Source organism: Melospiza melodia, chromosome 6, assembly GCF_035770615.1.
Source record: "Melospiza melodia melodia isolate bMelMel2 chromosome 6, bMelMel2.pri, whole genome shotgun sequence".
NCBI classification, from domain to species: domain Eukaryota; kingdom Metazoa; phylum Chordata; class Aves; order Passeriformes; family Passerellidae; genus Melospiza; species Melospiza melodia.
In genome coordinates, this window is record NC_086199.1 from 62,672,274 (window position 1) to 62,700,046 (window position 27,773).

Here is a 27,773-nt window from a genome sequence, read left to right on the forward strand (position 1 = left end):
CATTACTGCAGAAAGCCAGGCCTAGAGGGTTGGGCTGTCCTTGCTCCTCCTCGGGCCCTGGCATTCGTTCCACGCCAGGAGGATGCTGCCTTCCTTCAGCTGCCATCTTCAGCTCCTGCAGTGCAGAGGCCATGCCACGGCACTCACTGGCTCTGGCACCGGCCGGGAGTTGGTTTTCACGGACATAAACAGGACACTCAACAGCTGGTATCTTTACTGAATGAATTTATTGGTTTTTGAACTAAAGTTGCTCACAGTTATTTAACAAGGGATACATCAGATTTTTTTGTCCATTTCAAACCATTAAATAATGTCAGTTTGTGTCTGTATATGTGTGTGTGCGCGAGTGTGTGTCTTCGAAGTACAAAATAGGAAGGATAACAAGAGGTATTGCTTTCATTTATTCTTATATCTTGTGTGAGTAATCCCCTTCCTGCTTGTACCACATGGGTTTTGCTGATATAGGTATTTTTAAATTATTATTATTATCTTGTATTGAAATCCCAGCCTTTTGTAGAGGTACAATGTAACAGAAGCATCAAAATCTATACACAAGGGAAGAGAAAAGAGGGAAAAGAAGGACAGGGGTGATGGGAGGGGAGCTCGGAGGAGAAGTAGAGAGAGGGCAGAGGCAGGAAAGACAACGAAAGCAAAAGAGACTAATTTACAGCAATGTCATGCAATTAAAACTGCCCCCCTCTCCTGCACCCTTGCCTCCCCCCCTCCCCAGCCATCACCCCCTGGTGTCTGACATGCACACAGCAATACGAGAGAGAAAAGTTAAAGAGTAGGGAAAATAAATAAATAAATAAATAAAGCAAAAAAATTAAAATAAATCCCTCCCATTTGGGGGAATGGGGAAACAGGGCAGAAGTCAAAGGTCTTTGCCCCAGTTGTGTCTTTAAAAATTCTTTTTAATCTTCAAACCTATGTACAAGTAAAACTGGTCCAAGAAGGGGAAAAATGATTAAAAAAACCAACAACGACAACAACAACAAAAAAGAACTCATCCAACATTATCATTAAAAAAAAAATCTTGCGATACAACATACACCCATAGGAACCCAACGAGCAGCAATCGAAGGTCATAAAAGAGCTGAACACTAATGCTAAGCCTACATTCTTAAAATCTCAGTCAAGAAATACTTCTCACTGTGTTTTGTCTTCCACGTGTAAAACCACATTTTTTTTGTTTGTTTAACCTTTGAGCTTGGGCCAGAATAAGTTACACTTGGTCACATAACTCTTGAGGAGGAGGAAAAAAGGTGGCAATTCTTCTTTCTCAAAGTCACAAAATGAACACTTACAAGGTTTCTGTGTCTTTTTTCCCCCTCCTCTGCAAAATAAATAAGAATCAATGTTGCCTCTACACAGTTATTAAACAGAAGATATATCTAACAGCTTATTTTTTAAATATATATATATGTATATATAAATAACCAAGACCTAATAACTGAAACACAAAACAAAAGGTCCCCATCCACCCAATCCCACCCTCCTCCCTTTCAAAAGAAAAAACAAAACAAAACAAAACAAAAACTTTATAAAAATATCTTGCAGTAAATTTTAAAGTTTACAGTAGCTTCGTGATTAAGTCTCCCATTGCCCTGACTCCACCTTGTCTTGCTCTGATGAACCAAGTGCCAGTGATTTTGCACACACACACACATACACACAGAGGAAATAAAACCCAATATAAGTCTCTTTTCTTCCTCCTCTTAATCTTCTTTTTTTTTTTCTTTTTTTTTCTTTTTTCCTTTTTTTTTTAAGAAAAAAACCACCCAAGCCAACAAATGAAACTGATAACTTAAAGAAATAATAATACTGATATCAATGCAGCACTAGCAACACAACAATTGCCTCTAAATGCAGGGTGTGGTGGAGGATCCAGCTGGTTGAAGAAGGTCCCAGCGCGGTGGCACAGTGGCAGGGAGTTGACCGGTGGGGAGGAAGGTGTCGAAGGAGGAGCAGCAGTAGCAGCAGCGGCAACTGTGCCTGGTGATGGGAGAGACAGTCCTTGGCAGAGTCTTGTCCCTCTTCTTTGCTACCAGAAGTTGCCTTTTCCCTAAGTTTTAATGTTTTGTTTGTATGTGTTTACTCATTGAACCCCCTCTCCCTCCTATGTTTACTCCTTTCCCCTTCCAGCAGGTTAAAAAGCAAAATGATACAGTATAAAAAAACCAATTAGTTGTGTGTGTGTATATATATATGTATGTATGTATATTTATACATAAATATACACACATATATACATGTATATATAAAAAAAGGGGGCAAAAGAAAAGGAAAAGGTGGTGGGGAAAAAAAAAAAAAAAGATAAGAAAATCCCGTGATGAAGCTCCCCAATATTGTCTTGGTTCAACGCTTAGTTTTGAGTTGCTCCTGGCTGGTTTCTGATGAGAACGCGCTCTGGATTCATGGAACACTGCGCTCCCGCTACACCCGTCTCCTTCCCCACACCCTCCCTCTCCGGGCTGCGATCACCTGCGCGGACAGAAGTTGCCAAGGGTAAATAATTCACTCCAACAATCTGCAACCTCCTTTGAGCCCAGACTCTGCAATCCCATAACTGAGCAGATCTCTCTTGTGGAGCACCAAAAAAGAAAAAGAGAGGGGAGAAAAAAAACCAGGCGTGCACTGGGGAGGTGACTGGGGAGAAGTGGGGAAGAAGCCCACTTCCTGAAGGGAGAGGGGAGGCTGGGAACCTCAAACAGGACTGGTCCTTGGACAGTCTACATCGGTTGCCTTCCGTCAACAAGTGTCCGCAGAGCACAGAAGGTGAAGCCGTGGCTGACATGTTAACTTTTCGGGATAATTCCTGGTAGCAGAGCGGAAACAAGTGGTGTCGTCAGAAACACAGAGAGAGCATGAACAGAACAAGAAACGAAACAAAAGAAAACAAAGCAAACCCAAAAAAAAAAAAATCAAAAAAGAAAAAACCAAAAAATCAGGAAGGAGAAAAAAAGCAAAACATTCAAAAAAAGGGAGGAAAAAAAACCAATCGAGAAAAACCACAACCCAAGATCTGGTGAACTGGGTTTGTCATCTGTGCTACCTTTTCTTTTCTTTCTTTTCTTTTCATTCTTTCATTCGTTTGTTTTTGTGTTTGTTTCTGAGATATATATTATATATCATATATAAATATATATATGTATATATATACAGTCATTCCTTCATACAAAATTTGTCTATAGACAGTTTTGTACTGTTGTGGCAAGGTATATACATCCTTCTAGTTTAGAGGCTAGCTTGCTAAGGAATATTCTTTCATTCTTTCTTGCTTTTTTTCTTTTTGTTTTGTTCTGTTTCCTTTTTTTTTTTTTTTCCTCTAAGTTATTTAATTTTTTATGTGTTTATTTAAGGTTGGTCTTGTAGGCCGACTGATGAGACCATCTTTGCCTTGTCTTTGCCAGCAGGGTACTTATTGTCTCCTCTAGACCCATAGTCATTAGAACCGGAATCGCTCCGCTTGCTGTTTGCGCTATGCTTGGTTGGCGTGCCGGGGGGATGGCTCACCTGCCCGTTCTTCTCGTCTGAAAAAAGTTGTTTAATTACGTCAAAGAAGTTACTCAATGGGCTGCCTGGGTACACAAAACAGAGGAGACAAAAAAAGAAAGAAAGAAAGAAGGAAAAAAAAAAACGAGAGGGAAAGAGAGAGAAAAAGAGAAGAGAAAGAGAGAGAACAAACAAACAAATGAACAATGGGGTTTTTAACGAGAAGAACATGATGAGGAAATCCAGAGCCACGTGCGTGGGGGTGTGTGGGGGATGAAGACAATGAGCAGGAAGAGGAAGAGTGTTTAGGATGGGACACCTACAGAAATAAAGAACCTGGGAGCATAAAGCACCTAGGGGGAAGCTCCTAGTTTTTTCCTGAGTGGGGAAGCATTGCTGTCTCACCTGGCAGGAGGACACAGTACCACGTGACTGAAATAGGTCAGTCCATTACTAGGATTCACTTGGCCACTCCACATGGAAATGTCACTGACTGTAATGCTGGACACAGGCAAATCCCATCCTACTCCTGCTGTTACAAACACGGGGTATTTCCATGTGGCTGCCCATTGATGCTTTATTTGCAGCCTTGCTAAGCTCTCTGTCAACAACAGGCATCAGGCTTTCCTTGCTTGCATTTTATTTCTTTCTGAGTTTCTCCTTGCTGCCCTGTCATGACCAAGCCTGAAGCCCTGAGTGGTCCCAGGGAAGCATCATTTGGAAAATGAGCTATGGCTGAGCGTTGCCATCTGCGTGTGCGGTCTGTGGTTTGCACTCACAGGCTTCTGAGCACCTTCAGATCCTCCCTAAACAGGTACCTGGAAATGAAGATGCTCAATGTGGAAGCAGGCTGTTACACATCTGCGTGCTTCTGCCAGGGTCAAGACCTACCACCTCACTGTCCTGAATTTACGCTCTCTCCACAGCACAGCCTCCATGGCACCAGCATGCATTCCAGTGCAGTTAGGAGCCAGAGAGGGAGGCAGAGCTGTGTGCTGCTGGAACAGGCATCTTCTTCAGCCAGCCCCTAGATCAGGCTGCAGTGCTAACAAGGACTGGGCACATGAGTACAGCCTTCTGCACCACGTGGGCCTCCAGGAAGCATGGTTATATGCTCTTAATCTGCTTCTGTCTTAGAGGGTGTGCAGAAGGTCATACTTGAGGAAAGGCTCGGGAATTTCTAGTCCCCTTTCATTTTCTTGGATTGGGGGATTAATCTTTACCAAACATAGGAGGGGGTCACTCTTTGAATATGGATATTGAAGGTGTTTTTTATCCGCTGTACACAATGGAGGTGATGCCTGTTCATGATCATTAAAATCTCATGATGGTTTTCTCAATATTGGGACTGTTGGCTCTACCATTCTATCACATTCAAATAATTTCTATCTCCAGCTCCTGGAAGGAAATGGGCCCCTTGTATCTGCCTTCCAATGTGGTAGAATGCTGCGCAGAGTGGAACCTTTCATCCCCAGGATGGGAACATTCTGTCAGGAGCAAAGGGCTTCCTCATAGCAGAGACTGGTGGATACTGGTGGCTTGGTCATAATGTACTTGACTTTAATTCCAAACATAAGCAACCCAGTAACTACAGCAGGCAAGCACCTTCTGCACACAGCAATTTGACTGAAGAGCTTGTTGAGTACTTTCTTATTCTCTAATGGAAAATGCAAGACAGACATCATTGTCTTACACAGAGAAAGAGGAAATGCATAGTATTTGTGCTTTGCAAAACTCAATCTGTTACTCTTTTTTGCCTGCCCCATGCTAACCAGGTAGTTAGCTTTCAGAAAAATCAAATGGCTGGTAAATAGAGTGAAGAACCTTAATCTAATTCATTCCTTGACTTCCTGTGCCTGCTGCTTTGTGGCCAATGTTCTGCTTGCCCTGGTTCTGTCACTCAGTTACACTAAAGCTAAAAGCAACAGGCTGTGAGTTTCTGGAAGGGCATCTTTCACCCAACTGACTGAAGCCTTAGCGATGGGCACAAACAACCCCCAACCAGGCAAAGCACATATCTGAATTTCCAACTGAGAAGAGAAAGGCTTTCACTAAACTTAGTTACTTTGGGCTCAGACCTCCATGAGCTCCACCTGATCCCTTCCACATGCATGCAAATGCTTGGGAAAGGGGGTATCTGTTGCACCTCTATGACTTCTACATCAGAGATTTCCCTGAGCCTCCCTAAAACTGTTTTAGGTTTGTGGGCACACACATTGCGCAGACTCATTTTTATCTACTCAGATTCATTTATACTTCTTTTAAGTGGATACCACTTTTCAATGAAAAGAGAAAAAAGAAAGCAAACACTCAGCCTTGAATGCAGGAATGTGGGCAGATCTGGTTCTCAGGTGGCTTTGGACCCCTCATCTTCATAAGCAAATGGAGTTAGCAGAGAGAATGAAAAAGAGCACTGAAAAAAATGCTGGAGAGGAAAAGACTGCTGGGTTGGGAGAAAAGAGTAGGGGAGTATCTCTAGTTATTCAGCTGAGCAGTTTATTTAACAAGCTTAGAGGGAAAGATGAGGGCAGAGTAAGCAGGGCTCTGCAGGAACTGGGAAAGTTTTTTGTTTTCATATAGACAGGAACAGTGACAAAAGTACAACTTGCAAGAATGGAGCAATAAAACACTTTAGAAATCATACACCTTGTATTTGCTGAGTCCTGATACAGGACTTTTTAGTCATCCTACTAAAATATGCAGCCCATGTTTCATCCACCTTTTCTCCACCCCAAGCCCTACCGGCTTTCAAGTGCCTGGAGATTTATTGCAGCAAAAGTATTTAACAGTCTACTTTTCTTTGCCTGTATCACTGCTGGATTCCTTACAATCATCAGTTTTTAGTTAAAATTTTAATGGGAGGTAAGAAAATCCTTAGGGATGTTTAGAGAGCTACTGAAAACTAAAATAGGCCATTTCACTAACCCTTTCCTTCCTTTGACTTTTGTACTTGAAATTAAATAGTAGGTAATAATGCCCTTCTGTCCTGGCAGTCAAGGAAAAACTGATGCTGGGCTGGTGTTCATACTGCTCTTTGGATAGACAAGGAGTCCTCACACTTTTACTCTGGAGATACCCAAGAATGGGTCAGCTGTGCTGGAAGCATGAAAATGGTGCAGGGTGTTGTTCCTGTTAGTTTTCAGTTTCCTTTGAGGTTATAAATCCAGTAAAACAAGACTTGAAAATGCAGGCGATGAGGATTAGAATAGGTTTTTCAGCAATCTTCCATGCCTAGAGTTCAGTGCAAGATGTGTCATAGGCTCTTACACCTGTAAGTCCATCAGGGGGCCTCAAAAAGGCTGCCTTTCTCATTTCACAAAGTGAGATGACATCCCATTTCCTCTGGACAGGGATGAAGGTTTGGCTCAGTGATTCTTCAGAACATCCCTGGTGTTTCATGCACAGACTAAGGTCTTCTTTCCCCTTGAGAGCAAATGTTCATCAGCACAGAGCAAAGAAAGTGTAAAGGGTAGAAAGGGTGAGAAACCGAGAGAAGGATCAGAGGCAGGAGGGGAGGCTCAGAGCATTAGGTTTATGTCTGTTAGGAGGAGATGGATATGTGCAGTTCTGAGTTAGACCAAGGAGCTGTTTGCTGCAAGACAGGGAAAGGGAATGGGTTTGAAAACAAGCACTGAAGCTTATGAAAGGGTCATGTATTGAAGCGGTGCTGAGAGAAATATATTTATTGAGAAGGAACTGGTTTGGGGCACCTGTGTGCGGCACTGTCACAGCTAAATATCATGAAAGAAGTCAAAACTGTGAATGGATTTGAATACAAGCACTAAAAGGAAGAAACAGGGCTAGAGATAGACACAACAACACAGAAGGAAGCTGGGTAGGCAGTTTGCACCAAGCCTCACAGTCCTCAGGATTTCATCTGCTGTTCTTAGGAAGCCTGTCTGACACTGACCTAGGCCCAGTGGTTCACCACTTTGAGAAGCCAAGTGAAAATGGAGCACCTAGGTAAGAGAGGAGGAAGAAAATAAGGGAAATCACTCCAGGCATCACAAGTGACACCAGGAAAGGATGCACCTTGCAAAAACCCTGCTCTCACTTTGTAAAGACCTCACAGCCCTCCACAGAACATAACAGGAGGTGGTGAACAAGCAGCTTCAGGACAAGCCTGGAGGCTTCAGTTACTGATTAAGTCTGCTGTTTTGTAACATTTTTAAGACAGTCAGATAAGGACTTGCCCCTCTTTTCACTGCAGCAAATAGCAACATTCCCATTGACTTCACAGAAGCAAACCCTGAGGCACTTCCTTCTCCTGGGAAACCATCTCTCTGAAGTCTATGTACTGTTAATGCACTAATCCTTGTGGTGCTGAACACAAAAGTTGCACAAAACAAATATGCCATCTGTGGGATTATGCTCTGTCTTTTCTTTCTGTATAGCCTGAGATGTTTTGGGTTTCTGCATGTATATTTTGGGCTTTGGGAGAAAGTGAACAGGAAAATATAGGTCACCAGTGGGAAGAGAGACCTTTTCTCAACCTAATTTATCTTACTTGTTTCCCTGTTGCTTTCACATCATTCCTGAGTGTCTTTTGCCCACCTCTGCTCCTGAGGTTTTCCTCCTATACTCATTCCTTACTCTTTGGCCCTTGTCTTTTTCATCCCTAGGTGCTCTGTTTTGATAGCAGCTGTGGTTTCAGTGAACCATGTACCAAAAATCCAACTTCTCTCACGTAAAGCATTAAAACACTCCTTAATGGGTGATAATCCATTTCCTTTCAAATCCATTTTGCTACTTTTATAGACTTCTAGCCCACTTTGTTAAGACAAGGCATTTTTGGTCTATTTGCCTTCAGAAACAAATGACTTAAAACACAGAACTCACTCCAAGAGTATGCGCAGTGAAAGGGATGATAGAATAATAAAGTGGCCCATTCCTCTTCATTTAGTTGCAGACCATGTAGGAGACTCCCCCCAGACTGAAAAGGCCCCAGCCTGTACAAATCTAAATCAGGCAGATACCTCACTCAGCTCACTAACCTACTGACAGAAAGTCCAGGGAACAACTCCAGTTTCTTGGCAGGAAACCTGAACTGCAGCTGGAAAAGGTGACTTACTTTCCAGAGTTCTTAGACTCTGCCAGAAAAAATGCCAACTGAAAATGGTGTCTGCAGGAACAAACTGCAGAACTACTGCAGAACTGAGGAGCTACTCAAGTTATCACACAGCACTGGCACAGGCATCCATGCCACCAGCAGGTGGGAACTTCCAACTGCTACTCCTCTGGGCAGACCTGAACAACCAACCTGACATTTTATTGTTCTATAACCCATTCTTGTTCTTACTCCCCTAAAACATCCCATTCTCCTCGGCAGGAGGGTGGCCCAATATTTGTGTCTAGCATCCAAATGGCCATTCTCTGTCTTGCACATTTTTTCTCTCACTCTCATAAACACACAGAGGAGCTGAGATCTAGTTCAGCCTCTCCTCAAAGTGTTACTGAGACAGGTAGCTCTGGAATAATGAATTAGGGAATGGTGAATACAGGCAGCAAAGCCCCGAAGGGATGAGGCCCATTTCCTTGCTGCTGCCTCCTGCAGAGCTAAGGCATGAGCAAGGAATCAGAAACAAACTGTCTGTTACTGATGAAAAGCTCTGGCCAATCCAGCACCACCATGTAACATTCAAAAAAGGAGACATGATGATGGAGGGGAGGGTATCATACATTCATTTGGACAGCTGGTGGCACTGAAAGAGCAGGCAAGGATAGTGGTGGGATGAAGAGATGCCAGATTCTGTTATGGAGTCATGCTCTTCTGGCAAATTGTCTGGCAAAGGTCTAAGCCCACAAATTTTTTGTATCTACCAGTCCTTTTACACAGATCTACCTGCACAAGTGTGTGCTGAGAGGGGAAACTGATGATCCACACCCATAAAGCCACAGCAAATGACAGTACTGTTGCTACCCATTCTCTTAGAGATTTCTGCAGCTTTATTCTTATCTTTTCTGTTATAAAATGTCAGAAATGTATTGGCACTTAATAATACAATTTTGGTCTTTCCTGCCAGATGGATGTTCACATAGTATGTTAGGGGTTTCAAATTCTTCAACCTGTTCCTAAGGAGACAGATGACCTATGCATGCTGGTGAAATGTTGCTTCCTCATTTCCACTGAATAAATCACTTCAAAAGATGATTTAATCTTCTGGTAAGGCATCTCAAACTTAGCTTAGTCCAGCAAGGATTTCCATGTAGCTTCCTGGAACACTGGCTATCATAAATAAACACTGTGATCTTAACTAAGAGTGAGATATCTGTGTTTTCTGTATTAGATATTATTACAGAGAAAAAGATCTTGTACTGCATGGTAAAAATCTAACCACAGCTGTCAAAATAGGATCTGACATGAATCAAATAGTTCAATACATCTGGATAAACTTTTAGTACTAAGTTGCCTTTTTTGTGGCTACCTTCTTCTACACTGCAAAAACACGAATTGGAAAATAAATGTCTCCCCAACACAGCACTAGACTGAAGACATAGAACTACAGTATGTAGGGAGCCAGCCATTCCTTTGGACAGCAAAGGATACTGGCAGAATGGGCAGGGATAACTGGCAACCTGGCTTGAACTCTTTAGAAGCACTGACTTTTCTTACTTGTTGTGATCCACCCATTTTGAATGAGTATGTGATCTCTCAGGGGGTCTTCTTCCTTTGGTCTCTCAGCTGGGCCACAATTTGAGCTGGAGAGCAATCTGAGCCATGCTCAGCAAAACCAGCAGCCAGCAGATTTTCCAGGAATGTTAATAAAACCCCCTTGTTCTGACCACCTCATGGTGTGGCAGTGCTAACAGAGCCTTTCAGCTGGGAGGGCAGTGTGTGCTTTTTTCTGCAGGTTTTGACACCAATATTTCTGCCAACAGTTGCAACTTTTTGGCTGCAAATCATCAACCTCCTGTTCCATCAAACAGCTACTTTTAGAAGTGGGATTACTCTAATTAATGCCAATATGGGTCAGGATCACTTCCAAGAACACCAAGTCCAGGTATTTGCTGCTGTTACTAACACAAAAACAGACACTAAATGAGCACTCACAAAGATACAGGCTGCAATTGCAACCCAAAGGTGATGCAACCAGTTTGAAACTACAAAATGCTTCCTAACTTCTCAAGCAGATTGGAATACTACTGGCATGGGCTTGTGTCTGTATGAATCAAACTGTGATTGCTGGATGCTACAAAGAGAAGCCTTTACTGCAGTGTGGTTCTCTGAGGACACGTAGCCATGGCCAGCAAGATCAGACAGCTCTGAATAGGAAAAATGTCAAGTCCTAAACACTGGAAGCAAAAGGATGAGAGAGATGCACTGATGAGATATTAAAGGCAAGTGGATCTGCTGTGCTTCTGGTTTGATCAGATCATTTTGGGGATAGCCACTGGTACCCACAAGGAACCAAAAAGCTTCTTGTTTAACTCTGATGCCAGGAATCCAGTTTCCAGTTGTAAGCAGCAATACAAAATAAATGTTTAAAAGTAAATACAAGCCTTCTTTCCAGCCTGCACAGGGTTATGGTCCAAGATTTTGCAGGAGTGTATGATTGTGCAGTGCCTAACATGACAGCACCATCTGACTGGAGCTGCACCAGTTATCCAAACTGACCATCTCCTCCTCTTATCATCACCCTCTTTCCATGGAAGTGCCACTGATGTAACTGAAGACTTCACTGAGAATCATCGGGGATGGAGAAGAAGAAGCAAAGATTGCCTTACTTACAAGTAAAATTCATCCTCAGATAGTGGCAGTGTAAAGACTGGGAAGTTTACAGTCTTCCTGGGTTAATCTCAGAAGCCAAAGTGGAGGAAAAAGGCAGGCTTTTCAGAGCTTCCAGCACCTTGGCAAAACATACTTACCAAGGACTCCAAAAAACTGGGAATGGGTGGGAAGGGGAGCTATCAAAGGCTATATACAGCCCTACCATGAAATCAATCACCCAAAGAAATTCTCAGCTCACTAATGAAAGACTTGAAGTCACTAAAATTTGTGAAGAGAGACTCTTTGCTGACCAAGGACTATTAAAATGGCATCATGAGCTTCCATGTGGTGTGCATCAATGGCTCCAGATCCAATGAGTACAGTGTACAATAAATGATATTTGCTTTCTAATTCCCAGCTTTTGGTTGAAGCTGGAGGGCTTTTCAGTTTATGTATCATCTTGATTTTCATTTTTAATGTAAAGGCTCTGCAGAACCTATTAGAACCTTAATTATACAACCTATTCTTCAGTGAGATAGACATAAATACCAGATTAGATGGTAATAAACAGTTCTCTCAATCCTGCTTCAAAAGAAACAGAATCCAGCTTGTCCTTTTACAGCTGTGCTGATTTTATAAGGCTTAACGACAGCACATAAAGTGGTAAAGCTTATTTGTCACTAAACTGATTTGGCTGAGAATACACACAGCAATAGATCAGCTAAAGTATCACTCCTGTAGATATTTTTCAGGTTACAGCTGCATTTTATATGTAAATATTTTAATTTTTACAAGGTAAATTTAATCTTATGAACAGGCTTCAAGGAAACCAATTTAGTCTTTCTGGCAACAGCAATGCCCATTCCCCTGCTGAGATGGGTGGAAACATAAAATGAAATATTTCACCCCAGCATGCATTTCAATTTTTTATGAGCCACATTCTTTTCTTCTATTGTGAAATACTACAGGTTGGCAGCACTTTTCTGGTTTGCACAGGTAGGGTTGGTAGAACGGCAGTTTGTCATTTGGATATTGGCAGCTCCTATGACAAACCTCACTGTTCAACATTAACTTGTTTCTCAATGCCAGTGACCTTATGCAAAATCACTCCTCAGACTGATGACCACTGCTAGCAGAAGATGAGATAACATTTAAAGGACTAAACAAATTTGCCTTGCCGTTGATTGCAGCATTCAGTGGTTTATAGTGGGTGAAAACAGGTTCCTCATTCCCACCAGAGCTTTCACATGGCTGAGCCAGGCTAAAGAACTTGATCAGCTCTCCCTACTACAGTGTTAACTCTTTTGGCAAGAATGACCTCCTCTGCTCAGTGTCAGAATAGGGAACAAGGGTGTCAAAACCCCCAGAGAATACAGTTTTTCTACACTATTTGTTATTACTAGATGAACATTGCATCAACATCATGGAGGGTTCTCATCTTCAGAACCACAGAGAAAGGTTTGCCAAAAATAGGCAAATAGGCTAAAAGCTCACATGGTTCCCTTTCACTCCCCTGTCTAAACCATGGGTGAGCTCCAGCAGAAGAAAGCTCCAGCTCCTCACTCCCACAGGAGGGTGGAATTCAGCACAGTGCAGTCACCACTGCTTACACTGTTTGTGAGCTCACCAACAGGAATGTGATTTGAAGGAAGCAGCTCCATTAAACTCCTACAGGCCATCCTATCTCCTCTCTCTCTGTCTGGGCTGTAGCTGCCACAAAACAGTTTCCCTGCTGGCCTTCACCTTGTCTTCTGTGTCCCTTGTTGGATTGCTGCTGACACAGTGACAGCTGGAGGGCCTGCATGACCTCTGAGTTCACGAGCAGTGATCTCTTTATCTAGAGAATGCAGCGTGCTGCCTGGTTATCTCCATAGCTCAATTAACTTGCAAGCAATCAGCAGAATCAGCATTTCGTATTTTGTATGATGTGAATGCCAGATTCCAGGCAAGAAATGAAGTCTTGAGGAAGAAGAGGAATTTGCGGTCTGATGACTTCAAGAAGCTAAAGGTTGGAAATGAGTGTTCATAAGATCAGAAAAGTCACCTAAGAAATCAAATGAACTCCTATCCGAGCAAATGAAAAACCTCCCACCAGCAAAGCTGCAACTTAAGGGAAAGAGATTGCCTGAAACACAGGCCAAATTCTGCCTCAGTCGCACATGCATAAACCTAATATTATCTCCACCATGACGACCTCCCTTTATGGTTACAGACTTCAGAACAACTCCAGAACAACTTTCTTCAGTTAATGAAGAGATAGTGTGGCAGGTGCAGGTCCAGCTGGAAAGCAGCACCAGCTCAGTGAACACTTTCCTACCATCCTGTCACCCCTTTCACAGAGATATCTGAACTCAACCTAGATACCAGGATGGAAATCTAAAGAGAACAGAGTTCTCTCATACAGAATCCTTCTGTACAAGACATGAACAGTAAGACAAACACATCTCTCTTAGTATTTGGGCATTTCCACTGTTGTATTTGGACCAGTGAGTAGAGGCACAAGTACTGAAAGAAAGATGACCAGTCCGTGTGTGCAGGGAGGGAAGGGAAGGCTAGGGACAAGTTAACCAAAATTCACGTAAGCCCAGGCAAGCTGAGCTGAAAGTTTTGCAGAAATCTTTTTTTTCTTATTACTAGCAAAATTCCAAGTCTTCGGTAAGTTCACTGCTCCTTCAGTTAGAGACACAACATCCTTCCCCAAGTCCAGAGGGGAGCTATGACAGTTGACTTTAGCCAAGTGTCTGACATAATTTGCTGTGTGTCTTAGGGAGAATTTAGAAGTGTCACACCCCAAGGACATCTGGGGAAGAGGGGGGTGGATGCAAAATGGAGTTAAATAACACAGCATTCCTGTCTCAACAAATAGCAGGAAACCAAGGGAGACAGCAGCTAGCAGGGCAGCATTCAGCTTCACTGCAGAAAAGGGACTGAAGAGTCATGAACCAACAGCAGCAAGTAAAGAAAAGAGGAAACAAAAATCAGGAAAGAAAATCACTGGCCTGGGTTACAGTGAGAGAGGGTATCTCAAGTGTAACACCACACACTTGTGCCATGAAGGGGAAAGCTGTGGTGGAGTCTGTGCATCTGTGCATGGATGGGGAGGAACAGAACAAGGGATATGTGCTTGTGCCCTCCAGGTGAGTGAAAGACATAGAGGGTTGTTACAGGGTGGGGAGTCTCGAAAAGAGCGTGGGGCAGCAGGGACAGGGACGGGCAGGAGGTGCAACAGGACAGCACGGCGCATTGTTATGTTGCTCAGCAGGGGCTGGGGAAGGTGGAAAGGCACAAGGGAAGGAAGTTCTTACCACATTTGGAAAGTCTGCCAGTCATCAACTCCATACAGTTAGTGGTGTCTGGATCATAGAGCGGAAAGAGGAGGGAGGGAGGGAAAAACATAAAAAAAGGTTTCCATACCTCTGTGCATAAAGTAGTAACTTAGCACATTATTACCTGAAGCAGGAAACATACACACATCTTGGTGTTTACACAACCCAGGCCAAATTCTGCCACCAACTCTATGCCAGTGCAAACCTGGCCCTGTGACTGAGAGTGGAGCTGCTTCAGTACTGCTGCCTCCACTCACCCCTTTATCATGGCTGGAGGTATTTATGAGATGTGGGAAATACTCTGCCACCACATTAGCAAACTATAAGCCTTGAATACAGTGTTTCACCTGGCTAGCTTTGCAAATTAGCCTGCAACAGCCAGGAAACACTCAGCCAGCTCATACATCTACATCAAAAATCTGGAGAGAGGGAAGAAATCTAGCCCTGTGCTATTGGACATGGAGTGAGGCTACTTGTACAGCTCAAAATCATCTTTTAAACCCCAAAGGATAATGTCAAAGTTTCAATCTAACTCTCCCACTTAAATGTAATCTCTTACTGCTCTTGCTTTCAAGGTCAGTATTCACAGGCAATAGCAGAACTTCTGGAAAGGGTGGCAGAATCTGGCCCTAAGACATTACTGTCCACTTTGTGTACAGCTCCCATTGCCACAGACTCTGGGTGCTCCTTACTCAGGTACAACAAGCAGAAGGAGCTCCACATGTCAGCTTTAAAACAGAAAGGCCCAGCCCAGCTGGACTCTTCCATGTGCAACCTGCTGGCAAAGCCAGATCTGCTGCTGTCAGCCAGGATTCCCTTGCATTTGGGATCTAAATCAGTGTGTTCCTGGGCATTGTGGAGCACTCACTGCTGAGCAGGTGGCTACCAGTTAAAGCACTCAGATCTCCCCTTGCCTGGGCTCTTGAGGAACACTTGGGTTTTCAAGAAATAGGTTTGTTGGAAAAATGCACACATGTGCTGAAAATCCCTAATTGCCAGGAAGCTCTAACTACTCCCTATCTGCTGTAAAGTCTGCAGGACAGAGGGGAAGATAATTTCTCAGCATTCCTCCCCTTATATATTGAGAAAAGTAGTTTCATTAGAGGAGGAATATGCTAGGGTGAGCTGAACTCATGCTAGAAGAGCATGGATATGCATCTCCTCTGATGCAACCAGGCTGGTGCTGCACAGGTCATCTGGGAAGCAGGGAGCAGAGAGGGCAGCTGCTTGGTCCAGTGACACTGGTCAGAGCATCTAAGCAGGGGTCACATGCTCTCCATGGCCAAGGCTAAAGGTGGGCTGGCAGAGGTCAGTGGGAGATGATACCCATGGAAGTTCTCTCAGAAAGGCAAAAGATTGAGAGAAAGGGGAAGAAGGATGGAGGTGAAGGAGAAGAGAACATTCAAGATCTAGAACAACAGAGGTGTCAGACAGGCCAGGAGTTTACCTGCCTTTGAAATTCTTTCCCTGGTCTGGCAGGCAAAGAATTTAATATACAATACAATTTCTCCCTGAAGATTTCTCCCTGAAGATGCCTAGCAGGTTTGAGAAGTGCCTACAGCTGCTGATTGAGTCAATGACTAGGAGTCACACTCATGGTCTGTATAATTTTTTTTTCTTTTCTAACTTGGAGAACTTTGTTGTCTTGTGCCTTGTAGGGGTTCCTGTCCAGTCCCCTCAGAGTCACTACCCTTTGCTGTAATGCAGAGTGATGCAGATCTACAGTGGTAGACCCCAGAGCATTCACACAACCATTAGCAGAACTTAGAACTCAGAAAGAATACATAAAGAGCAAAGAAAATCTCAAATATGACCAGAAGACTGTTTCTGACTCCCCGCTCCAATACCTGGAATTTTCCCTTCAAGTGTATCCAGACTGACTGGCCACACAGTAACCAGAAATCTGGAAACAAAAATGTAGCATTTGGATAATGTCAGAGCAGGAAAACATTGTGTAAGATCCTCCTGAAATTGGTATTCCTGTTTCATTCCTCATTTTAACAAATTAAAGAGTAATCATGTCTCCTTAAGTTAACACTGCCTTTTCCCCTAAGTCATTTGCAGTCAGCACAGCTTTCTTTGGTACTTAAAGCCAGTTGTGTCCCAGGTCTACACACATTAGTTGTGTGATTAGAATACAAGCTGACAGACCTACACACAAAAAAGGGATTGTAACAGAGGCTTTTTGACAGCTGAATATCTTGGGCTCTGGAGCCCATTTGGTTCCCAAAAAAAGTAATTTTGTATAATTCTGTAATTTTTTTTGTCATAGAATTAGTTTTGACAGGTAAGAAAAATTTTCTGAAATATGAGACCATGGGAAAAAAAAATCAAACTAACATTAATAAAACTTCTAATTTGTCTTTCTCAAAACTTTTATGCACAATTATGCTTTGAATTCTTCATATTGTCAGGGCTAGTCCCAGGAACTGCACAGGAATTAATTTCTATTTGTAGTGTTTTTCCAATACCTGATCAGATTGTTTTTCCCCAATTGCTAAGGCAGAGCCAGAGCTCATACTGCACCACTTGGAAGACAGTGTTAATGTGTCTTCAGCTTCTCTTTTAGAATATTCACTTTAATACTTCTTTCATTTCCATCCTATTGTAACATCTGCTTTAGAAAATACTCTATGTGATAAAGTATTCCATAATTTTAAAGCAGAATTTTGATTCTAATTGGAAGTCTTAAGATTCTTGCCAATCAGTGTCTCCTCATGGATAGTAATCCATAATCCAGTGAATGTGGGATGCAGGTGTTATGAGAAGTAAATAAAGCCAGGGCCCAAAGGCTTTTAACTGTCTGAGAAGCACTGATGGGTCATGTAACTGCATTTTTAATGTGTCCTGTTCATTTTACAAATTAAAACATAGTGGCAGTGTCAGCTCTCAATCCTTCTGATGATAAGACAATTTCTTATTTTATAGGAATTGCTGGAAGTCACTCACACTTTGGATTTGACCAAGACTTTCATAAGTGACACCCAGTTCAGCTCACTAACAGATGGCAAATGCTTTGGTTGAAATAAGACCTCCCTTCAAAAGGCCAAACAAGCTTCACTTGTTTTTTTAATTTTAAAGGACTCACTTTAAAAATTATTAGTGCTCTACAAATTTTTCTTTCCCAATTTTCTTTATTCTTTAATTTCTATCCTACACAGATGTCACAAGGAAGCTGCCTGGTTTGTGACGCTTCTGATATCTCTGAGACCCATCCCAGCCCAGGAAATCTCACCCAAACAGTTGCTCCTCTGAAATCTCCAGATCCAGGGCTGGATCCCAGAAAGCACTGAGCAGCTCCTGCCAGATGCTCACAGCCCACAGGAAACACCTCCACTAAGGGACATGATGTCAAGGGAGCCACCAGCTCCTCTGGTCCAAGGCAGTTATCATGCAGATTGAAATCCCCCAGTGTTTCTGTGCTTATCTGAAATTCTGTTTTCCTATCAAGACTCTGGAGAGCTTGGACTTTTTTCTACATGCTTTATTTCTGGACTACCAGTTAATTTTAATGAAGGCTGCTCAGTAATAATACTAAAGCTGTTTAGCAAAAACACAGTGTTCTGCCAATCCAACCAGGCATTACAGGGCACTTTTTGTAGGTGGAACTGTGACAACAAAATGAAGTAATTACCCTAGACACTACAAGAATGTAAGACATAAAGGGTCACAGAAGACTGCAGGAAACTTCAGACCTGAATGAACCCCAGAAAAAGCTAACATGCAATCCAATTCCAAACTGGCATTTGCAGAGTCCTTTTTTTGAATCTGCAGCTGGGAGTTTACCCTGCAAAGCACTTCATTTGCTCCTTACTCCATTTTCCATTTTGGTAAAATCCTTTGCACATTTGGAAACTGTAGGTTTCTTACTTTTGTTTTTTTTTGGTGGCAATTTGCCAGCCTGCAGCTCTTGTGAGCCATAAAATACCTGGAACTCACAGATCAGTGCTCTAGGAAGAATTTGCACTGCCCTGTTTTGAAGCTAGATATGGTCTCTAAACACTTGTTTGTGCTGATGACAGGCATTTCTAGCAGTAACAGCGAGATGCTCTGAACTTGGAGATGTCAATAGTTAAAATCTGATATGAAGCCAATAAATATAATAAAGAAAAAGAAAACCTTTTACAAAGAAGATTTAAAGGTTATTTCAGTATTGCTGATTGCCCAGTACATGGGAAAAAAATGGGAAAAAAATTCAAATATGTAGCATCCCACACTTGAAAACCAAAGCTCAGAGAAGCAAGAAAATATTAGGGAAATAAAAATTGCTACCCTATGAATGCTCACAGATGGCTTTTGCATGCCCCTATTCACCAGCTGCTACTATTACTCTTTCATGCAAAGGCATCAGAGAAAAACAGATCATGATTTAATGGAAAGAGTGCTGGGCTGAAACAAAGGAACAAATCTCAGATATCGTCCTCCATGGAGAGCGATCTTTTTATCCCAGCAAAGGGCAGTCTGTCCAGGGATTACCTAAGCAGAGATTCTGAGTATAAGGGCCCTGGATAGAGCCATTCATGGACAAGAGACAAGGCTGGCTGCTCTCACAGACAGTGAGACTCCATCCCAAAGGGGCCCTTTCATGGTCTCACTGAGCGTAATGGCTTTTGTGATACCAGTAACAAGCACACATGGACAACTATTCTGGGTCAGATCAAAGGCCAAAACCATCTGAGAGTCACACTTGATGATCCTTGTGGGTCCCTTTCAGCTCAGAATATTCTGTGATCTGGTGCTCTGTGTCCCTCAGCAGCTCCACAGACACCCAGGAGTGCAAGAGCAGGCCAAGCATACAGAACACTTCTCCTACCACTGCCTCACTCACCATTGAGATTTCCTGAACCTGCTGTAGTTTCTCTGCTTAGCAGTCCCATGAAAATTTCTCTGCAGGGAGTACTTCTTACTCCCTGTGAGTAAGAAGTACTCAGGGGAAGATGAGTATCTGTAAGCCCCTCACATTCAGAACCTGCTTCAGCGAGGAGTTCCACCAGTTCTAGATTTCATGAAGACATGTTTTTCAATGGCTTTCTTGGTACTTGGCTTCCACTACCTTATGCTGGCCTCTAGTTTCTTTCATCAGGAAGAAAAAATGAACAATCAATCCCTATTTACTTGTTCTGTGCAAGTTATGAGTCACAGACCTGGTATTGTCTCAGCAGTTATGGCACAGAGCTCCTGAAACATTAGGATACAAAGCTGGTATGTTGCACTAAATTTGTCCATCGAGACAGTGGATTTTAGAAGCATTACATTAACTTATGGAATGGATTTAATTTATTTACACTTTCTTTCAGGTAAGGGAGGGAATCTATTTTCCTGCTTCAGAGTATGCCAGAAGAAATAGGCACAGCCAGTCTTAGAAAGGAAAAAATGGAAGTGAATGAGGGGGATATATGGAGGAACGGATATTATAAGGTGCTCAAGTGTGACACAGAAACACATCTGCCTAAATCAGGTACATAACAGGCTCACACACACACACACAGAGATGCATGGGCAACATGACATCTACAAACACTGTTGTCAACTGGAGGAATGAAAAAGAGGAAAATGCATTCTGAAACCCAGGCAGGCCGGCTCAGGGGGCTGGGATGCTGCACAGCAGATCAGAGGGGCAGCAGAGAGAATGACTCTCACTGCCACATGTTCCTTACGCCCTGCTGTTCTGCTTTACACTGAATCATTAAATCTTCCCCTTCTGCAGGTCTCCCTTTACATGCATGCACCTTTCACAGATTGTTTTCATCATCCCACCTGTAAGAGCACCAGAACTCTAAGGCAGGAGAGACAAGACACATAGGATGTGTCTGTGCACCAGGAGCCAGGAAAAGCTCCAGCGCTGAGCCAGTGCTGCTGGTCAGGGGACAGTCCCATGCTCAGAGCCATGGAGGAAGAGAGTCTAAATGAGGGTGAGCTCAATCTGTTGCAGCAGTAGACTGCCTACAGAGGGTCCTCAAACCATGAACCTGAACAGGGGCCCAACCTCCACAATCCCTATGTGGTGTTCAGAGCTGGCACCATGGGAGGAGAAGAGAAACAGAGAAGACTGCTTTGTTTCTAGTGAGAAATGCTGATTAATTCAATGACAATTTCTAGGAAGATTTTGCACACATTTCCAACCAGACACCCAGCTAAGCAAGGTGCTGAATGTGAACTTTTCCGTCCTTTATCCTTTTACTTCCCCTTACTCCCTTACTTACTTGGCTGGGTATGCGAACTACTGGGCCACCCTACTTTAATGCAAAGGTTGTCTCTTTTTTTGTAACAAACCCTTTATTTCCCTTCCCTTGCTTTTCTCTCTTTCTTGTATGCTGCTCAAACCTAAAATTTTCAGGTTGACTTCTCTCATTTTCAAGAGACTTGCATATTCCTGATCAGGTTAGGTGGTGTGATACAGAACAGTTTGATACCCTGTGTCGTGAGCTGTCTTGCCTGGATAAGTCCCCAGCTGAGGGAATTATTATTTTTAAATTTCAAGAGACCATTAATTTTGGTTTTGCTCCATGTGAAGTTATCAGTTCTAGTCTGGCATTATAGGTCAGGCTGGGTTTTCCCTGCTAGAACAATATGCTCTCATGTAGCTTCAGGCAGTAAAAATAATATGATTTCTTCATTCCAGAACCAGAGCAAAACTGTAAGTCAGATACATTTTTCATAGCAGAGTATGCCCATAACATTTCCCTGAGTCTTGGTCAGATGAATGGTTTTTATTCCTGCTATAATATGGTTTTCTTAGGGAGATATCCTGCTTCACATGCAAGTGTGCAAGAGGGTTCAAGTTTTTCTATAGAGCCTCAGTAGCTAGCACTAATTAGGGTGAAGAAGTTAAGAGAGATCATCAAGTTATTTACTTTATAAATAACTTTTTCCTCACAGGAAAGTAAGGGTACACCTCATTCCTGAAGAAACAAGGAATATCGAATGTTGTCCATGCATCAGGAGTAATATGAAATATGTTTAACGGATGCTTTTCTATCTCAATCCCCTCACACCCACTCAGCCCTAGCATTTCCCAGGAGGAAGGGCTAGCAGAAAATTCTAGCTGCTTCCTTGAGTTTGATTTAATTTCAAAAGTCCAGACAGAAAAAAACCTGAATCAACCATAGTTATAATGTCCTTGTTTTCCCTGCTTCTGAACAGAATAACCCATGTGCTGGGCACCATTGTATTCCAGCATGCAGAAGGACCAGGCAGTGCTGGAGGCCAAAAGCAAAGAGGACATTGAACTGAGCATATTTCTCTGTCAGGTACTAGGCGTACACACTTCTATGTGCAGTTACTTTATCTTTGGATGCTAAAGCCACAGTTAGACCAGAAGGATGTAACCCATATGTGCAACGAGCCGAGGACATCTGGGACTTAACTGGAGGATGCAATGCCAACTTAACTCCCCCACTTTTGTCTTGGCTTGTTCACACAAGGGTCAATAACAGAATTTGGCTCTAAAGCATAGTATTTATTTACTTCCTTTTCATCTCCCGCTCCTTCTGCCTCACCATCTTCTGCTGCAGCCTCTGCTCTCCACCTTGCACCTATTTATCTCCAGTACGTGCACATTCTTTCAGCTTTTCTCTACTTTTCCTTCCTTGATGCATTCCCAATAGCTTATCTGCCTTAAGTTTTCAATTTTCACCTTCTTCTTTGTTCTGTCCTTTTAGAGGATAGAAGAGTTACCACAGAGATTTTGTGTGTGTCTGTACAACCACTTCAGTGTTCAGAGTGAACACCTGCTACATAATGATGGGATGAGGCCAGTTTCAGTATTATCAATTCAGGCTGCCTGCACATCCAGATTGATGTCATTGCACAGGGTCACACATGTAAGGCTTTCTCTACCACCACAAGGAATTGAAATTTACTTTTCAAATAGATAAAATAGAGCTTCTGCAGAACCTTAGTATATAATTTGTGCTACCACAGTATTGAGAATTGGATCACACTCCTGGAAACTATTAGTCACCTCCTGACCACATGTTAATGGCTAAGTTAAAAGTAGCTCTCAAGTTTGTTCAGGGACCCACTAAAGTTAGAGGTTTCTAAAGTATGCCTGAAGGGTTTGAAAATCAAGTATCCTCTAGAGCATGTCCCTACTCTGGGAGATTCTGGAACTGGAGAAAATCTGGAAGATCAGTTGATGATGCAGCTTTTGATGGAGAAGTGGGCAAATGGCTCTTTGGGCGGGCAGAGGGCAGAAGCTGTTCAACTGGGGAATGTGCTGGGAGCACTGGAGAGGGAATGAGAAACGGAGGAGTGGGGTGAGAGCAGGGAGTTACTGCTCTGTCTGAATGGAGCTCGTTTTTTTGCTGTAATCAGAGGGATGGTCTCCCTCAGCCTCCTGCTACGAGAGGCATTTCACCTTCCTGTCCCTGCTGAAGGTGTTGGACGGTAGAAGCCACTTACCTGATAACTGCTGCACTGAAGGCTGGTCATGTGTGCTTAACAACTGTGCCTGAATGGTTTCTACTACCCTCTTAAAGCGACGGCTTGGACCTGCCAGGAGAGAAGAGGCACAAGCAGCTGTGAGAGCAATGGGAGCCAAGCCCACACACAAGGCTGCAGGGGAAGGATCACAAGCATCTTCCCTTCAGTCCTGTCCCCAGAGGTGTCCTGACTGTGTGTCTGTCCTTCAGCCAAAGGGGCTATGGTGTGCAGGGCTCAACAGGAAGAGGAATGGCTTTGGGGCTCCTTTTGTAAAGACAGAAAAGGTGAAGGGGTCTGTTTCCTTGTTGCAACCCCTGCGGGGGACATGTGGCCACCCAGAAGAAAAGGGTGAGTGCATGTTTCACTCAGAAGGAAGAAACTATGGCCTCACAGTGCCCAGATGAGACTCTGAGACTTCTGAACGAAACAGGGAGCCAGTACCATGAGTTACACCAAAACTGGTGTGCAAAACAGCCATTTTAGCACTAATCATGGCAGTGCCAACTTCACCTCTTTGGGAATCTCCTTCCCTCCCTGCATTTCCATCACTACCAAAACCATTCATGTTCCTAATGTCCTCCTTGCCCCTGACTGAATTTTCCTGAAGTTAAGCCAGTTATATTTTTTCCTCTGGCAGAGAAATTTGCAGGCCTCTATTATCAGCAAGGACCAAGGCAGCTGGCACCCATTTTAGAGCTTTGCCATGGTTACCTGATAAGAGTGTGAAAGTGACAGAGTAGATCCCGTTCTCCTTTTGCGCCTCTCCGCCTTCTGTGTATGTTATGTCCACCTGGAACTTCACTGGCTTCTGGAAGACAGCAGGACCTCCTGTGGACTTATATTCTGCACGGAAACTTGTCTGTGAGATGACACTGTGACTGAGACTTGGGATCTGAAAGAGGTTGGTAGAAGCAGAAAGTAGAACCAGTGCTAAATGGAAAAAAAACCTGCAAAATTCTGTTTATAACAACACACACTTCCAGAATGAGTAACATTTGCTAGATTTGCTTCTGGTCTTGAATTTTTAATGTACAGTGTTCTTGTGAAATCAGTAAGAGAACAGGTTGCTGGGCACCACAGAAGAATGCACAGCTGCTTACAGGACTGACCTAACTTTAAGGGTTGAATATTGGTGGAATACCCAACACACTTACGAATTTACACGTTGCTCAATTTCATACAGTCAGTCTTTCTTGTCCTACTCATCCACCATTTTTGAGAAATGCCTTTTGCTGACCAAAAGGTGATATTAAGGGAGTGGACAGAAAAGTCAGTGGGATATAAAACTGAATATAAAAAACACCTAAGTAGCCTGGTCTGATCTCACAACTGATCCTGTTTTGAGCAGGAGACCTCCTGAGGGCCTTTCCAACTTCAGTTGCTTGGTGATTCTGTGATGTCAGATAGACATCAGGACACCTGAAGTGCTTGGGATATCCACAGGGAAAGGACGCCTGCAAATAACTCACCCAAACTTCTGTAAATATGTAAAAGAACTCTGAGAAGCTTTGTGACATCATGCAACATCTGTGTATTTAGAACCACTGTGAAATTTCATAACTTCCTAATTTTCAAGCAGTTACCTTTCACATTTTCCTCCAAAATTTAACAACATACTCATATTCCATTTATTGCTTCATAAAGGACCAGATTAAAACAAAAATAAATAAATTACTTGGAAATCTGTCTCTAATCTCTAGGAGGAGAAAAATGAAGATGAGCTCTTTGAGAAGCTGACTTTAAGGGATTAATTAGCTGGCTATGACAATGCATTTAAGTTTGGATGTTGCTGTAAGAGACAATTCACTGGTTTTGTACACAAGTCCCTACATCACACCTAAGCCACACGTGGGGTACACAGAGGATCACCAGTACAGACAGTAGAACACACTATACAACAATACAAACCCCAAAGCACAGCTAAATGCATGAAATTGATAGAATAACATGGCTGCTTACAACCAGCCTGGGATGGACACCAGTCTCTGATGCCCACTACTGGAATGCACTTACTCCTTGTGTGCTTGTACAGTAACAAGGGTTACAGCTATTTTTTTGAAGAAGTTAATTGCAGAATCACAAAGACTAAAATGGAGTTCAGTATTTTGTGGAAAAAAAATCAATATAACAAACTCTATAAGAAATTAAGTTTCCTTCTCTTAATTCTATTGGAAAAAGTCTAATTATGTTGTTGACTACCTTGAATTGAAAAACCTCTTGAAATACCTTTGCTGTCCTGGCTTTTTCATCATGGTACCTCTAGATAATGAGAAAAAGGACTTTCTATAGTAAAAAAAGACAATTTCTCCCTGCTTTCTTCACATCTGCAACAACTGAAACTCTGGACACCAGAAGAAATTACCCTTCTTTCTGCCTTACAGCACTGAAGTGGGGATTTAAAGTAACAAGTGCAGATGTAAGACAGGCCTTTTGTCTGGCTGAAGTGGTGGAGGACATACCCATCAAAGGGAAACCCAATCTGCTGCTCAGCCAGCGACTGTAAGGCTGATTTGACAAAGCAGCAAATCATTGTCTTGGTACTGTGCCAGCAGTGTGATCCACTGCTGTGGAATTCCAAACTCTGGCAACCTGGAGGCCTTGCCAAGAAGGCTGAAATCTTTTCTCACCTTAGAGAGCATTATCTACAGTTAGTAATTCATACACAGCTCATTGCAGGCCATGTAAATTAAATCCACAGAAGATGCTTTTGAAGGAGCAGAGCCCCTGTCCAGTAACATTTGGCACATGGAGTCCTGGACAGACCAGTGAGGGATGTCTCCAAGAGGCAGCTGGGGTGACTCACCGAGAGGAAAGCGTGGACTATATCAGCCTTAATGGAGCTTAATGGTTTGTCCTTAATGACCACAAAAATCTGTTCTTCTTTCTCCAAGTTGATGAAGTTACCGAACCAGGATTTTTTGGCAAGCCTGATGTGATGAAAAGAAAGAGATGTTTAGAATATGGAACACTATTTCTTACTTCATACATGCCCCTAGCTAGAAAAAAACATTAAAAAACACATGAAAAAGTTTTGATGACACTCCAGATGTGATGATACTACTACTAATAAGTGGGAAATAGTATCACAGAACATCCAGAACGACATTTCACTTGGTGAAAACTGATGAAATGACAGACCACACAGCCTAGGTCTGGCAGCATGTGTCACCAACAGTGAAAAATCAGGAGCAATGGTAACTCTTCTGAGTGAGCCAACATACCAGTGAATACTGCATACATAACACACATATAAATGAGGGGACACATTTCTGGTTTGTCTCCAGGGATGTCTCAATTTCTTGTGACAACATGCAGATCCTGGCGACATAAAGATTTAAGTTCCTTCCCACCCAATTTCAACTCCTTTGGTTCCTTCCCACCCAACTGCAACTCCTTTGGAAAGATGCTTTTCTAAAGGTGTCCTGGTACAGTCACAAGCCCTTGCTTCTTGAAGCAAGCTGTAGATTTCACTGGAGGTCCAATCTACCAGTGAGTGAAATGCACAATTACACAAGGCCAGGACCAAGACTGTTCTGTTCATCAGCCCCATTCACGGTGTCTATATAGTGTGTGAACTCTGGCCAGCCTACAAAGGAATGAATTTTCAGTATTAAGAAAGGAGATAACAACACCATGCAAGGCACAGTTCAGTCTTCCACTAACAGCAGTCCAGATCCTCAGTTTGTTCCAGCATCAGGTGGTGGTTTCATCACAAAATGAAATTGCTGTTTTTTCACAGTGATCGTATCAGCAAACGTTTGACTTTGCTTATTGTTTAACCATTCCAATGCACTTCATTGACATTGGCTTTTAAGTTAAGCAGGCTAAAGGAAGAATGCAGGGACATGAATGTTAATGAGAGACACTATCTAGACCTCAAAGTAGCATCTCTGACAGGTGTGGTTTTGAGAGGAGAAAAGAGACTGCCAGCTGTGAGACACAGCCAAAGACTTACTGGACCAAACTAAACGCAGGGAAAACCACACTTAAATCAGCCATGTTCTAGGAAAAAATTCAGCATGAAAATGTCAGAAATTAAAAGACCTGCCACCAAGAGACTGCCTTTTTTACCCCCTCTACAGCATACTTTATAACACCAAATCCAGTTTGCAGTATGGCAAGCAACAGGATGGACATCCATCACTCAGTGGAAGAAGACAATCTCTCCAGACAAGGAGAGCCATCTGCAAAAGGGATTGCTACACACCAGTTTTCCAGCAGAGCAATAAACAGCTGGAGCAGGCTGCAAGTAGCCTCACTTTCTGAGGCAAAGTGAGGCAGAGGAAGGACAGAGGCTAAGAGAGAGAAGAACAAACTAAGAAAATAATTTGAAGCCTAGGCCTTCAGGATAAAGAACAAAGCTTGACGTCAGCAGTGTCCAGCAACTTGCATGCATTCCCCATCTCAGAATGCTCCATGAATCATGCAGCTGTGGCCCCACTGCCCATTTAATGCACACAGCAGAAAGACCACACCTGAAAGAGGGCTCAGCTGGGCAAATAATTATTTGCTTCATTTACTGCAGGCAACCAAAAATAAGAGTAGAGAAAGATTCACTTGCAATTTGGTTAAAACAGTGCCCCCCACTCAATTAAAGTGGGCTGGAAAACTGTCACTCCCGAAAATATTCATAGGCAGCTGTAAATAAGCCAGTGAGCCAGAGATTAGCACAGGGAGCAGTAAAGAGAAAGGGCCTCTCATTCAAATGGTCGTTAAGGAGCCAGGGTTAGAGTGAGGAAGAAAATTACATACTAATTAGCTTATGTGTCTCTCACACACCACAACAACTCTGCAAGCCCCTGGAGAGCTGGGGCAATAGC

General features: G+C 42.9%; 1 protein-coding gene across 15 annotated transcripts in view; it reads right to left on the bottom strand.

Moving 5' to 3' along the window:
• Positions 1-208: 208 nt before the first annotated feature.
• The window catches only part of BRSK2 (BR serine/threonine kinase 2), a 304,191-nt gene continuing 276,626 nt past the window's right edge, over positions 209-27,773 (bottom strand). For 4 of the 15 annotated variants that reach the window (XM_063158677.1, XM_063158673.1, XM_063158672.1 and 1 more), the window contains 6 exons: positions 25,757-25,880; positions 23,665-23,845; positions 22,933-23,022; positions 14,509-14,556; positions 3,517-3,581; positions 209-2,818 (listed from right to left, as the gene is read on the bottom strand). In XM_063158677.1, coding sequence (XP_063014747.1) covers positions 2,366-2,818; positions 3,517-3,581; positions 14,509-14,556; positions 22,933-23,022; positions 23,665-23,845; positions 25,757-25,880 — 961 coding nt within the window. In that variant the 3' untranslated portion in view covers positions 209-2,365. The other 11 variants (XM_063158681.1, XM_063158674.1, XM_063158682.1 and 8 more) reach the window with 9 other exon arrangements.